The following is a 13,989-nucleotide window of genomic DNA, read 5'->3' on the forward strand; positions in this document are numbered from 1 at the left end:
TGCAAACTAGATTATAAAGATTAAGAACTCCAAATCAACCAGTTGATGTACGACCACACACTTGGAGGTGCAACTATATCTTGGAAATTTTCAAAACAAACAGTTGTTTCCAGGTCCATGATGGAGTCCGAGTTCATGGCTTTGGACAAGTGTGGAGAACTTGGAAGACATTCCAAGATGACCTAAACCTGTGACAGTCGATCAATGATTGCCGTGATACAAAGTAATATGAATAAGGGTAAGTCTAGACATTCGAAGGCAGTGGATCCGCTAACCAAATGGATAAATAGAGAGCAAATCATCAAAGGGAATGGAACTTAAGCCCATAAATGAGTAGGCTTGTATAAAGGAAACCCAACCTAGCTGACCGGAGATCCCAAGATCTAGGTTCAATCTGACAACCGTATGAACTAAGTTGAATCACTGGTTCTTTTTTAAGGGGTGTTAAGCCCCATCCATTCCTCTAATAAACAGTGATGGTGGTATCAGGTTAAGCCTACTGCACTTAATGATGCTAGTGAGATGACCTATGTAATAGAAAAATGTGGTCACTTCAAAAGGAATTGTGAGGGGGCTCAATTCCTACAGCTCTTACGAAACCATTAAATCTTCATGACCACAATGAACATGCCAATGAGAACCAAACTATGTCAAGAAGTTATTTATGCAAGGTATATCATCGTTTTTTCGCAAAAGGCATAACAGTTTAAGGACCTCAGGTCTACTAGTCAGCTAAGTAATTATACTTTCACAAGGGAAGGTTCAAGGGTTATCTGTTCTTGTTGTACCCTGTGAGATAGACGTCCAAAAGTCTCTAGCATGGAAGACAAGACGGGTTTGAGTTAAGGAAACTGTGTTCTTCATAGGCCTCGACAATTTCCTCCATGTCTGATTACCGAAGTTGATAACCGAGAAGTTCTTTCCAAATTTGAAGTTTATTTTATTGTCATTAAATTTGTTTCGTCTCTTGTAATGCAATATCGTCGAACACCATTTACATCAAATCAAATCTAACATATCTTTCCTATGTGTAGCAGGACATAATTGATTGCTATATAGGTTATAATTAATCAGTTAAAAGAACTATACAGAAATTGTGAAAATTACAACAACAAAACATGAATCAACAAAATAAATATAAATAAACTGGAAAAAACCAGAGAATGATTCTGCCTCTGTGCATCCTCATGACAACCTCAATTCTTATGGTGAGCTCAATTCAAATGTTCCAAACAACTACCACAGAAAATTAAACTTAAGCATATGAAATATAACAGGAATTTCCATGATTAGGCAGAAATATGAAGTTCACTTCTTCATTTATTATTGCTTTGGTTTTACAAGGCCTCTTGAAAGTTAAAAAGAGACAAGTCAGAAGCAAGTTGAACCCTATTGGTTATTACATTTAGAAAATAAGCATTTACAGCCTAGAAATATATATACAATTAAACAAGTATGCCTCCACAAGAAATTCTTCACTCCTCTGATAATTTCATCCTCTAAACGATCGCCGCTCAGTAGCAAAAGAACAATATTTTCCTGCTTTCTGTTTACCTCTCATGGTGTTGCTAGAAATGTACAGGGGCGTAATTTGTTCTCATAATGTGCTCACACACTTAGCGATTTGCATCAGCTCTCATAATCTTGCAAGGAAAGAGGGTACTCATAATTGGAAATAAGAAATAAATAAAACAGGGATAATGATCAAGTAGAGAATAGGAAAATTTTACAGTATTTCAGTTTGCCAAGGAATTTGTAGAAGTTCATTAAAGCCATTCAAACTCTTAGTTTCAAATACGCCTATTTCTGGCCAAAAGCAACCAGCGACCAACACATAAATGACTGTATATTTTCCCACTAATCTGTCCCAGTAGGGGTGGGTGTAGGCAAAAGTCAGATCCTGGGTTCGATCCTGGGCACCACCCTTCTGCCAATGGGATGTATGCATGATTTACCTCCCCTATTAATGGTCGGGGGAACAGTGCGGTCTCCAGAGGATGGTGTCTACCCTTTTTCATATATAACTATATCCCCCCTGGCCACATAAATTTACCATTAATGATTTAAACTAGCGAACTGGTTGAGATACATGTACATATGCATATGGTACAATCTTACAATACTTCAAAATAATGACCTAATATTATCATTTTCATTATCAGTAAATTTTCTTTTCCTCTTCTCACCAAGCCAGCCTCTTTCCTCAAACCCCACCCCAATTCATCACTGCAGAAGCCATAGAGTATTGCTGCTGTATTCAGGATTAGCTCAGTTTTATTCACATTCCTGAAAATCTCATTAAAAAAATTCCTGCATCTCCACTTCCCCTGCTGCCATGTAATCCTTAAAATTTTGGCTTGTTATTTCTATAGATTGGATCAAAGCTTACACATTTTAAGATATCCATTATCATCATGAAGCTCTCATCGTTACCTTGTGGATTTCAATAAAGTTGGGCTTCTGTTAGTCACCATCACTGCATGAGACATAAAGGCAATTGTTGTTGGATATTGAACAATCAGCTTTATTTGCTCAGAGGGATGCTCTATTACTGGGCCTAGACCTGTTATGGTTATAGCCTAGTTAGGTCTCCACTTGGTGACAAAACTTCACTTCTTCTGGATGTAACTTTCACCAGCATTACAGTCGCTGTTAAAAGTGATGAATTCAGAGACATGGAGAAGGATTAAAAAATTTACAATCTGCTGCACTGGCTTCATTTGGATGTTGATGGTAGCCCACTACCATCATCATCATTAAACCTAGTGCTATATTTTTTATATGATAAGGAAAAAAGAAATCTCAACATCAGTGGCAATGGAACATGTACAACAAAACTAGAGTTAGATGGCCTCAATGGACTTCTCAAAAGTTCACTGCCTAAATATATCAAATTCATTCTCATTGGCCTCCAAGACCATTTCCAATAAAACATGGTCGAAGATGTGTACGACTGTAATAATAACTTACCTGGAAAACAAGACGCCCCAAAGATTGGTCTTAGACCTTCAAGAATTGATTATGGATGCGTAAAGCATCAAGAATGCTGTCAACCCATCTGTCAAACACAAATGTGCGTACCAAAGAGTAAATAAAAAGTGGCAGCTCTAATAACACTACAGTAGCATAAGTACAGTTCCCAAAATCATAGGAGATAGGAATTATTACCCCTGAAGACAGGGGCTGGATGGGTGGTATACACTTCTGAATCCCAATTTTCTGGCAGCAGAAGCAGTGGTCTCACCAATGCATGCAACAGAACCACTCCAGTTCTCTGGTTCAGGCAGAAGATTGACCCAAGCACTGTCACAAGATAAAATTAACAAATTTAGGGGACAATCTTCCCCTCTAAAACATGAAAGATATGTAAAAGTAGCATAAACAATTAGAAGAAAAATTGTACACTCAAATAAAGCAAACAGGCAAGGTGTAGTTTGATGAAAATGGTAGTGGATTTTGCCAAGCTATCAGTACTTATATGTTAAAATGCATGATCAGAAAACCACATGTCATCAAATTAAGGAGATCGACACTCAAGGAACCCAAAACATTGAGCATACACATAAGACAGACCGGATATAGAAACTACAAAGTAAGTTCTAGGAATTATGGAACGGCAAGGAAAATAGACCCTCTATTTATGCTATTATTGTTTTGAACGTGCAGGGAACTGAATTAAATAAAATATAAAATAAGCTGAAATGCAATTTTGTAAGACACAATGGCACATATCAAGAGAACTTGGCATCAGAAAACTAAACCAAACACATTACCGAACTGCAGAAGGTGATGCAACTGCAACTACAGAAGCAGACAGTGCTTGCTGGAGAATCATTTGATCCACATGTTGGACAGGTTCCTAAAACACAAGGTAAAATCAGAACTGCAAGAAATAGTTAATATCTCATACCTGTAAATCAATGTAAGTTAAAATAATACGCCATCATAATGTGCAATATTGGAAGCAAAAATTAAAAGCATGAAAACATATGATTCTGGTTTACAGTTATTCCATAACAGATGAGCTGTACAACTTCACATTACATTTATGCTCATGGGCATCATTAATGTGTCAGCACAACCGAATAGTATAAACAAAGCTCTTGAAAGCCATAAGCTTTAACATTAGACAAGTTCTTACAGGTTTCACCTTATGACATGCAGATTCTATGTTCAAGTCGACCATCAATAAACACCCTGCTCCATCTAAGCTGTTTTACTGAGTTGAAACATATCATGTGTGAATGGTTGTAGTCGGTTAAAAAATCTCAACCATATATATAACTGTGAAAGCATAATAGCCCAAATGCTAAAACTTGACAAAGTTTAACATAATAAGCAAACTATCATTACAGAAAATCTTGTAATACTGGGAGTCAACATACTACAAGCAAATTGACGTATCAAATATGTTCCTGAACTTCAAAAACTTAGATGTGTGAATTGCTTTTGATATCTTACAAATGGCCTTATTCCCGTGATATTAATGTGAATGAGGGGCTCCCAACTCGAAGAACTGCTAAACCAACATTGTCAGAACTAAAATATATACCGTCGTGTAAGTATTCAATCTTGTGATCTGAAATCCACGCTTAGAAAGGCCCTCTTCTGAAATATAGAACCCATGGTATGCTTTTTAGTACAATTTTAAAAACGGAGAGGTAAAGGAAGTATATTATATCGGTAAGCGACTGCAACAAAACAACATACAAAAAGGTAAAACAATGTAATGCAAATATTCTCATCACAGATCAAGACACAGCATGTGCTCACCAAAAGAGCAGTTTTGTAAAAACTATTGCCAACACAAGCAATTCTCATCCTTAATTCAAATACTAATTCATAAAGTTCTTCCAGAATCTGACCAAAATCAGCAGTGTGACCACAACTCACTGGATGGTAATACTTCTTGAAAAAATCCAAGTAATTTATGAATGAAATATCTAATATCAAATTGTTCTATAACAAACTCTGCAGGTGATAGATACAACATTTCAAAGGTAATGTAAAAAAATTCATCATTTAGCGCCAAAAAACTAAGTACCCGAATGTTAAAAGTTATGGTGTCATTGTGCAAGCATGACACAGCTTAAATGGCATGGTTAGCTTCTTATCCTAGATGGGGAAAAAGTTTGAGCTCGTATGTTGGGCAGACCCATCTGCTCATATTTACAGCACCCAACTGTTGGATAGACTTGAATTGCGAACTATATAACGTCGAAGGCAAAATGCAGCCATTAACTACCAAAACTAGCATCCTCCTACACTAAGACTTGAATGAACTTATTACTTACTTAAATTAATAAATCAACTGTAGTTGTTTACTTTTTTACCTCCTCTCACCAAAAAGGCTTGTCACCATTCCCCTTGCATACAAAACAGAAAAGCCTTTGTATGAGTAGCATATATTGTAGCAAATATGACTAACAGACCAAGACATACAGCTCGTAGTTGTGAAAGTTGAATGGTTCCAGAGTATTGGGATCACCCCTATGACATGGCAAAATATGTCACAAAGTTGGAAAATATGAAGTTGATAAGTAACTCTAACTTTGGAAGAGCGACTCCATAAAGAGACATTTTTCAGCTGCCATGCGAGATCATCTTACTTGCAAGGTACGTGGGTCGAACAAGTCTCCATAAAGGGATTTTAAGTGTAATGGGAACACACCAATATGCAGGAAAAGATATATATGTAAGTCGCTGTAAGTTGGTTTTAAATTATAACAATGTTCACGTATTAGCAATATATTTATGTCGACAGAAGAATCACAGTGTTACATGAGGATAAAAATGATATGGTATATTGCCATGTTACTAGCGTAATTGATAGAAATTCTTTTTCCCGACTATACTCCTTTGAATGCTTAACCATGAGGTTTGGATACAAAAAGTTGAATTAAATAACTTGTCTTCATGTTTAGCTTCAAAGTTCATAGGAATAAGCACATCATTATTAAAGAGAAAGCCAATTGTTGTTAACTTCCATATAGTTTGTTCATGTCATTATTCTATCACATGAATTGAAAATGCCATGTACCAATGTTTGAAACAACTATTCAGGATAAAATTTTATGGAACAAATTGGCAAAGTGGATTCTTAAAACAAAAGGAGAAGAGAGAACAGGAATAAAAAGTTAAAGGAACCGAAGCACTTTCTTTTTGTTAACTAGGAACCGAAGCAATTACCTATGTCACGACTAGCTTTTGCAGAGGCAGGATACAAAACAGTGCATCTTTCACTCCCATGCTTTGGCAGCTCTGAAGCAAGAACCTTGCCAGTTGCTGCAAAGAAGATCACAAAGCTAACATTCTCTTCTACAGCTGTTTAGATCATCTTTAATAGATATAGTTGGCCAGCTACCTCAAAATACAGCATAGGATGGGTAATACTAATAAATACTCTATACTCTTAAATGGAAGACATGTACAGATACCTTTTGATGGAGTAAAGGCAACTTCAATTAACTGCTTAGATGAAGGTGTAGCTTCGTCAAATATGCTTGCTGTACCAGTTCCAACCACAGCTACCTTGACACTGGGGGTCCCAGCAGCTCTAAGATTGTAGATGAAATGAGAGTAACTGGTCAATGACTAAAAGTGTTCAAATGGCAACCTTTTCAAGCTATCCAGTTCAGAGCAAGAAAATTTGCTTGGATCAAATATATGAAGAACCTAACATATTTCTTTCTAAAATAAAACATGCCATGTAGCTTAACTAATCCATGATGCCCTTCCACCACCAATGCACATGAACCAGATTGCATTTTGTCCTAGGAAAGGGCCTATATTCCATGTCCTTTCAAGCTGCATGGTTTAGTCTCCTTTTGGGATGACTGAAAAGTAAAAAGGAAAGTTGTGCATGAGGTTGTTTGGAATATAAATTTATCTTGAGGGAGGAGCAACAATGGGACTGTGTGAGCTCCTAGTAATTACTATAGAAGAAACCGAGAAGCCTAGCCATATTTGACTCAATGACCCAACCAGTAGCATGCAGTATGCATCTATGATTCAATTTTATGACGAAACTAGATCATTTAGACCTTGGTACTCCTGCTTACTTTTCAAGTATCTTTTACTTACTTGTTTTCATATCCCTGTCTCTCACTTGCATGTGACCCTTCTCGTTGATACTCATGTTCATGCATGTTTTCCTTTAGAAAATCATGCCATATCCTTTTCAGGTACCTTTTACTTATTTCCGTTTTGGTATCCCTGTCTCTCTCTTGTGTGTGAACATCCTTGTTGATACACATGTTCATGCATGTTTATCCTTTAGCAAATCACATCATGTACTTTTCAGGTATCTTTAACTTGTTTCCGTTTTCTATTCATCTCTCTCTCTTGTGTGTGAGCGTCCTTCTTGATACACATGTTCGTGCATGTTTATCTTTTAGCAAATCATGCCTTGTACTTTTTTTCCTTCAGATCTGCCTATTATTTTTATTACCGTATAATGTGGTGATAAATAAGACGCTAATGGAATTAATGCCAGGACAAAACTCATAATTACTACTATACAGGTAAAAGAGCAAAGTATTGGGGCAGACACAATACTAAACCAGATGCTGAGGTAGCAGCAACATGTTACCACAACCCCCCCCCCCCCCAAAAGAAAAAAAAATAGAAGACCATCAAGTCACATGCCTAGACTACATATGAAGCTTTATTTGACAAGTGGAGAATCCGTGATGGATAACCTCACTCTCTCCTTACAAACGCATCTTATCACCCAACTGCCCCACGATCTTTTCTTTTTATGGGATAACTTATATCTGGAGCCTACTGATTACCACGATATATAATATGCAAAATGTGAAATTGCAAATTCCATATGATGATAATTCAAAACTTGGAATTTAACACCTCTCTTCTACTTCTACAGGTGCAAGTTGCAACATCAGCCATCTACCAAAAGCTTGTTTTATCATGCGTTAGGTTGTAGAATCTGCCATTTTGTTCTTCCCTCACCCTCATTATAATGAGAAAGATAATTGCATCAATTTCCTCTATGAAGAAACTCTTGGTCCTCATATGTGCCCTAACCATCTTGAACAATAAAAATTCTGGTTGTTGAAGCTCGAAACATCGTTGAGCACTCTATCAACTAGCTGCAGCTTTTACAGGAGTTGGGGAATCAAAGTTCTTTCCACAACATATGCAGCTACATTATGCCAGTCACTAGTATGCAACCAATAGCAATACATGCCATAAAATTTGGTAAACGTTACGCTCCAGCCACTTAATAAATCCAAACAAATAATACCATAGAAGATTGCATCTCCCCATCAAACACTAAACTAATTTCACCTAAAATTACTAAAAAGAAATCAGTTTGAGTAGGACATCATCTGACACAAATATGAACAACAGAGAGAGCTTGCATCATTTTTCTATTTATAGTTGAGAACTTGAATACATGTTGGAATAGAGTGGAAAGGCATGAATAAAGAATATGAGCAAGGTTCATTGGAAGTCATGAATTTTCTTAGTAATATATGTGATTTTAAGTAAATTCAGCACCTGAAAAAGCCTGAATACAAACTAAAAAGAGGAGCAAAAAATGCACGGAACAATTGCAACTCGAGATTATAGATAGGCAATTTCAGAACTTACTTCCAAGCTTGAAGAAAAACCAGTGCTGCCTCGGGTGAAGTTATGATGATCCAATCAAAACTAGTGGCTGCTAGCAAAAGATCACAGAAAAAAAAAATGAACACCATTAGCAAGCTAATGAGATCAAGTTTACTTTCTGCTAATACAATCCTCAAAATGGGACGCTTTTTCATAGAATTAATTAGCAAAATATGTTGGACCAACAAAGTAGTGGACTAGCAAGTTTTGGTCAGTTTTAATGCCAATTTATAAGTCTGAAAAAACTGTCTTCTGTGCTAGATAAGGTGTTAGTGCCACAATATGCACATAATATGCATCACTATTTATCGACTATAAAAGAAGGAAAAGTTATAATGGCCTGGCTCAAATAAAAGGAAGAATGAGGGAGTAGAAAATTAAGTTGTACTTATCTGGCCAGCAAATATTACTCTAATAAGAAAGAAGCAGTTGCAGCAACTAGCTGCACCGTAAGGAGTTTGAACTTACCACTCAATAGGTAAATAAGTTTCTCCAGATCAGGCAACTGCATATGCTGAATTAGAGGAAGCTCCAAACTGTTGATCCCATGTTTTGCCTATCACAGAAAAATGGATACAATGTTCAAAACTTCAATGGTCTAAAACAATAATTTCAAAGGTTCTAGATTGGCAGTTTCCTCCTAGTTTAATGCATATTGTACACTCCTTTGGTCCTATATTCTCTACAACTGCTTCTACAGTTGTGCATGTTAAAAGATAATAAGTTCCTGTCATTAGGTACTAATAGTTCAAAATACAAATCGTGGTGAAGAAAAAAACACGAAATTCTCTTGGTTCAAAATAATTAGCAAGTAATAGCAATAAATGACAATCTCCATAGGCACTACTACACTTTCAGCTCACAAAAATACTTCTTTTGCAGAAGTGAAAGAACATCGAAATTAGCACCAGCGTGAGCATGGACTACTGCATAACAGCCCAGTTGCATTAGTTGTAATTAATTGCATTGAAGTTGTAATTATGATATGAAATAATAATCCAATGTACAACTAAAGTGACCAACATAAACTGTACTCGTGCAATAGTGAGCATTCCACGGTCTCCTGTCCTATAACCAATATATACGCATGAGTACTTTAGTGCTATGTCTAATTCAGTGTGAACAGTAATGACCTCTTGAAATTCTACAAAGACAGAAAAATAACTTACTTGGAATTGTTACAATCTTCCTTAAAAAAGAAACACAAGTATGAAATACCTGTCAATTTATCTCCATTCATTAACGTCTGAAAAGCAAAACTCAAATTATCATCTTGCCAAAATTCTAGCTTGGCTTCTACTGGTAGAGTCCACTTTCCACGATTGACATAGATCAATAATATATGAACTGTTGGCCATGATTTGAGAATAATTTAACGGACCTTTTCTGAAAAGACGGGAGTGGACTCCGATTGTGGAACTACAGCAACAGTATTTTAACTACTTCCATACCTCATCCCCCCCAAGTTTAGAAAATTATCATGTTCAATCTCACATTTGACAAAAACCTAGCTGAAATATATCTCTAACAATGTACGCATCAGTAAATAAAGAGTCATAACAGATTATCAACATGTAAATCGAGGATAACAACAACAATAACAAACTAAAATGCATAAAGGAAAAAATTATAAGGAAACAGAAAATTACAAGAGCACTGATGAGCTTATCGTTTTTGCCACGTTCTCTCGTAACAACAACTTGATGATTGGAGAAAGAATTCACCGGAAAAGTGGAAGCTCGGACCTTGAATGGTAGAAACAAATTCGACCGCCGGTGACTGAGAAGAAGTTGAGGAGGAGGAGGAGGAGTGGAGAGAGAAAACAGACATATTTTCGTCGTCATGTTGGGGAATGGGGGGCTGTGGAGGATAACGTGTTGCGTGGTTGATAGATTAGAGCCAGCCAGCTGTTGCTAGTTTAACAATACTTTCGTTTTATTGCCTTTCTGTCCAATTCTGTCCTCCTAATTTGAATTGTTTCCAATTAACCCCCTTGTACTTGCTACAAGTATCATATATAAGAAACCAAAATTTGCAAAACATAAATAGACATCGTCAAACTTTGCCATTTATATGTAAAAATAACCATTTTTACCATTTAATTTGATTTTAAATCGAAGGTGTCTTTGGCGGTTTATTTGACACGATTTGCAAACTTTGATGACCTTGTTTTTATGTTGAATGACCTTTGAAAATTTTAACTAAAACCAGCTTGCTCTATTTGCAATTTCAAATTTTCGTTAGAGATTTCACCTAAACAGTCATTCTACTTTTTAATTGCGAGATCATGTTTGCGTATACTACACCTCACCCTCAGAATCCACCCTCGGGTAGGATATACTATCAGTGGCAGGTCCGGGATTTTTGCCTAGTAGGACGCCTTTAGGGTAGATTAAAAGCATACAAAGTCGCCCGATGTGTATTCCACCGTTTTAAGGGATTTTTTTTAGTTTTTTGCTTGATTTTGAAGTAATTTTTTTGGTTGGTGGGGCCATAAGCGGAAAGATAACTAGAGAGAACTATGGTAGAAAGTATTAAAAAAAATTGTTTTTAACCTAGATAAAAAATAATTTTTTTTTAATGGGGGCCAACCCCTCCACCCTTTACATACTAAATCCGCCCCTGCATACTATCATAAATGGATCCAGGAAAAATTTCAAGTGGTGGCACCGTATCACACAACAAAACAAAATGATGGTATTGTTAGGACAATTAGATTTTTACTTTATGGAGGAACAATTTTGTGGTGGCATGAGACGTCACCAAAAGCTTACCAAATACGCTCCGTATACTATGATCGTTTGGTTTTGTTTCGTTTCGTTTCAAATTCTAGTATAAACTGAAAGTAGAGGACCTGATTGAACAAGAAAGTTAAAGTTGAGGGTCTGAAGTTGCGTAGCCATCGTCCACACTCATTGCAATTATTGTAGTCCTTTACTTACCGTTTATAAAAGGAGAAAGAGAAAGAGAGGACAAGAAAGGCAGCCACGTTGTTTCATCAGGACCGTTTGGTGTGATCTAACCGTCAGATTTGGTAAATGACTAGATGTGCGATGTATAGGATAGTATTTCCAATAATCCCATACGATCAATCTAATTGGTGCCATGATGGAACAAGTTTGGTGCAATTATTATTTTTTACCAAATATAGTACTCCACACAATGTATTTTGGCAACAAAAATATTAAGGGTTTTCATAGGTTCGTTCGAAGGTATTTGAATAATTTAATTTAATGTTTGGGATTTAAAAAATCCTAATTTAACTTAAATCGTATAGGTTGGTCGGGTTATTTGAGTTGGTATTTTGATACCTCAAATTATTATCTTAACCTTAGAATATATTTTTTTCCCTCTAGTCTACTTATAATTTCTTTTTCATCATCAATCATTTGGTACAATTTATTCATATTTTTTTAATATATCATGATTAATTTTTCTTAATTTGCACATACACGCACATATATATATGTATAACTGAACATATATGAGGATGGAGAATAAATTTAATATATATATGATGAAGGTATCTGATGATGTAATTGTCCAATGTACATATTATAGAGACTCAACAATCATATTAAATCCAAAAAATAAAATGGTATCGGGTTCATTGTGTTGGGTTGGATTTAAATAAAAATAACTCAATATCAATCAAATATCTATAGTTTAAAGATTTTACAGCTCGATTAGATATCGGGTTGCTTTGGGTTAAGGGGTTGTTTGGCAGTTGCTCAATAGTTTGGTTCAAAATGATTAAGTGATCAAAGTGATTAAGAGACTCTCATGATATTGTGTAAAATAAAATATAAATGTTTGGTAATTATTTACAATGAAATTAGGGTACTGAATGGTTAAAGGAGGCTCATGATACAAAATTATTCATAAGATTTTGGAACCATTAAGAAGTAGACTTTTTTTTTTCAAACAAGATTCATCTCTTAACGATTCAAATATTGTATATTAATAAAACTATTAAAATGTAAACAAATAACCCCTAAATTAGATTGATTGGATTGATCAAATTTTTGAACACCCCTCGTTTACATAGAATATTTGATTTCATCGTAGAAATTGTTAAAGCCTTGGTATTTGGAGTTGTGTCATTGTTGTCGCCTCAGGGATATATTAATAAATATCATTATTTATATAATTTATTGTTTTTCTTCTATAAAAAATTTGTACATATTATAAATCTAATTATTACTTATAAAATATTTCTTAATTTATAGTACTCCCGTCTTCTTCATTAAGATTATCCTTATTTTCATGATCCATCACTACAAGAATCCATGAACACAGAACACCCACTATCATCCATAACCACCCCAAACACTATTATGTCACTCTAGTGCAAAATTGTTATTCATCGTATAGTATATAAAAATACATAACATTTATATATGACAAATGAAACTCATGCTCTTCGATTTTGGTGAAATTGAAACCATTAACATCTAAAAATGTTGGGTTATCAAATACCATGAAGCCAAATTTGATATGGTACATTAAATCATGTTGCTCAAATTTGGCCCAAATAGCATTTTGCCGCAAGTAGAAATCAGAAAGAATATCAATGAGAAGTAAATTATGTTGTTGACGATAATTCATGTCAAGAAACAAAAGGTAGGCAGTAGCGTCCACACTATATTAGTCTCACAACCATCATTAAAGTGGTAAATTGTGCATCCCAAAGGCAGATGGATGGCATACTGGTGTTTGAAATCAAACCTCAGACTTTCCATTCCTACTGCAATGATGTCAACCTCCCTACTTGCTAGACTAAAACTGCAGAAAAACAAGTAATATCATAGCAATATAGCGAGATCTTGATACTATAATATGCAAAGAACAAACTTAGCGCATAAAAAACGATAAATGAAATGTTTGCAAGGTAGACTTACCACAGACCGATTCCTAGTGCTATAACAGAAACTGCGCGTGTAATGTCGGGCAATGTGACGAGATTTTCATAATATAATACATAGAGAACAGACTTAGCGTATAAAAACGATAGATGAAATGTTTACAAGATAGACTTAGCACAAGAAAACGAGTAATATCAAAGCAATATAGCGAGATTTTGATACTATAATATGTAAAGAACATACTTTGTGCATAAAAAACGACAGATAGCATGTTTGTAAGATATATTATCATTATTAAAAAGTTCCAAGTTGAATCCTACACTAGGAATAAATGAATTGATATTCACCAAAATCCCTATGGCAACCAACACATGGCGTCAATTGATACTCAAAACTTATGCCCACTCCCATGGTACAAAGTGGGAATAGTTTGACACATTCCACACTACCGAAATACCATACACACATGAGTTCTCGAGTTTCACATCAT

The 13,989-nt window shown here is 35.4% G+C and overlaps 1 protein-coding gene across 5 annotated transcripts; it reads right to left on the reverse strand.

Moving 5' to 3' along the window:
* Nucleotides 1–1,289: 1,289 nt before the first annotated feature.
* LOC112508884 (uroporphyrinogen-III synthase, chloroplastic) lies at nt 1,290–10,483 on the reverse strand. 5 transcript variants are annotated; one of them, XM_025113708.1, is made up of 11 exons: nt 10,284–10,328; nt 9,804–9,852; nt 9,103–9,190; nt 8,617–8,686; nt 6,438–6,583; nt 6,190–6,285; nt 4,553–4,608; nt 3,774–3,859; nt 3,169–3,303; nt 2,971–3,058; nt 1,290–1,643 (listed from the first exon to the last, which is right to left on the reverse strand). In XM_025113708.1, exons 3-10 carry the CDS (start codon nt 9,143–9,145, stop codon nt 3,001–3,003), a joined length of 690 nt encoding a protein of 229 aa, XP_024969476.1. In that variant the 5' UTR covers nt 9,146–9,190; nt 9,804–9,852; nt 10,284–10,328; the 3' UTR covers nt 1,290–1,643; nt 2,971–3,000. The 5 variants fall into 5 exon arrangements, with proteins under 5 accessions (XP_024969476.1, XP_024969475.1, XP_024969474.1 ...); XM_025113707.1 differs by lacking the exon at nt 9,804–9,852 and having other exon boundaries at nt 6,438–6,556; nt 8,617–8,683; nt 10,284–10,483; XM_025113706.1 differs by lacking the exon at nt 9,804–9,852 and having other exon boundaries at nt 8,617–8,683; nt 10,284–10,483.
* Nucleotides 10,484–13,989: the final 3,506 nt, after the last annotated feature.

Source organism: Cynara cardunculus (assembly GCF_001531365.2).
Source record: "Cynara cardunculus var. scolymus isolate 2C chromosome LG 3, CcrdV1, whole genome shotgun sequence".
NCBI classification, from domain to species: domain Eukaryota; kingdom Viridiplantae; phylum Streptophyta; class Magnoliopsida; order Asterales; family Asteraceae; genus Cynara; species Cynara cardunculus.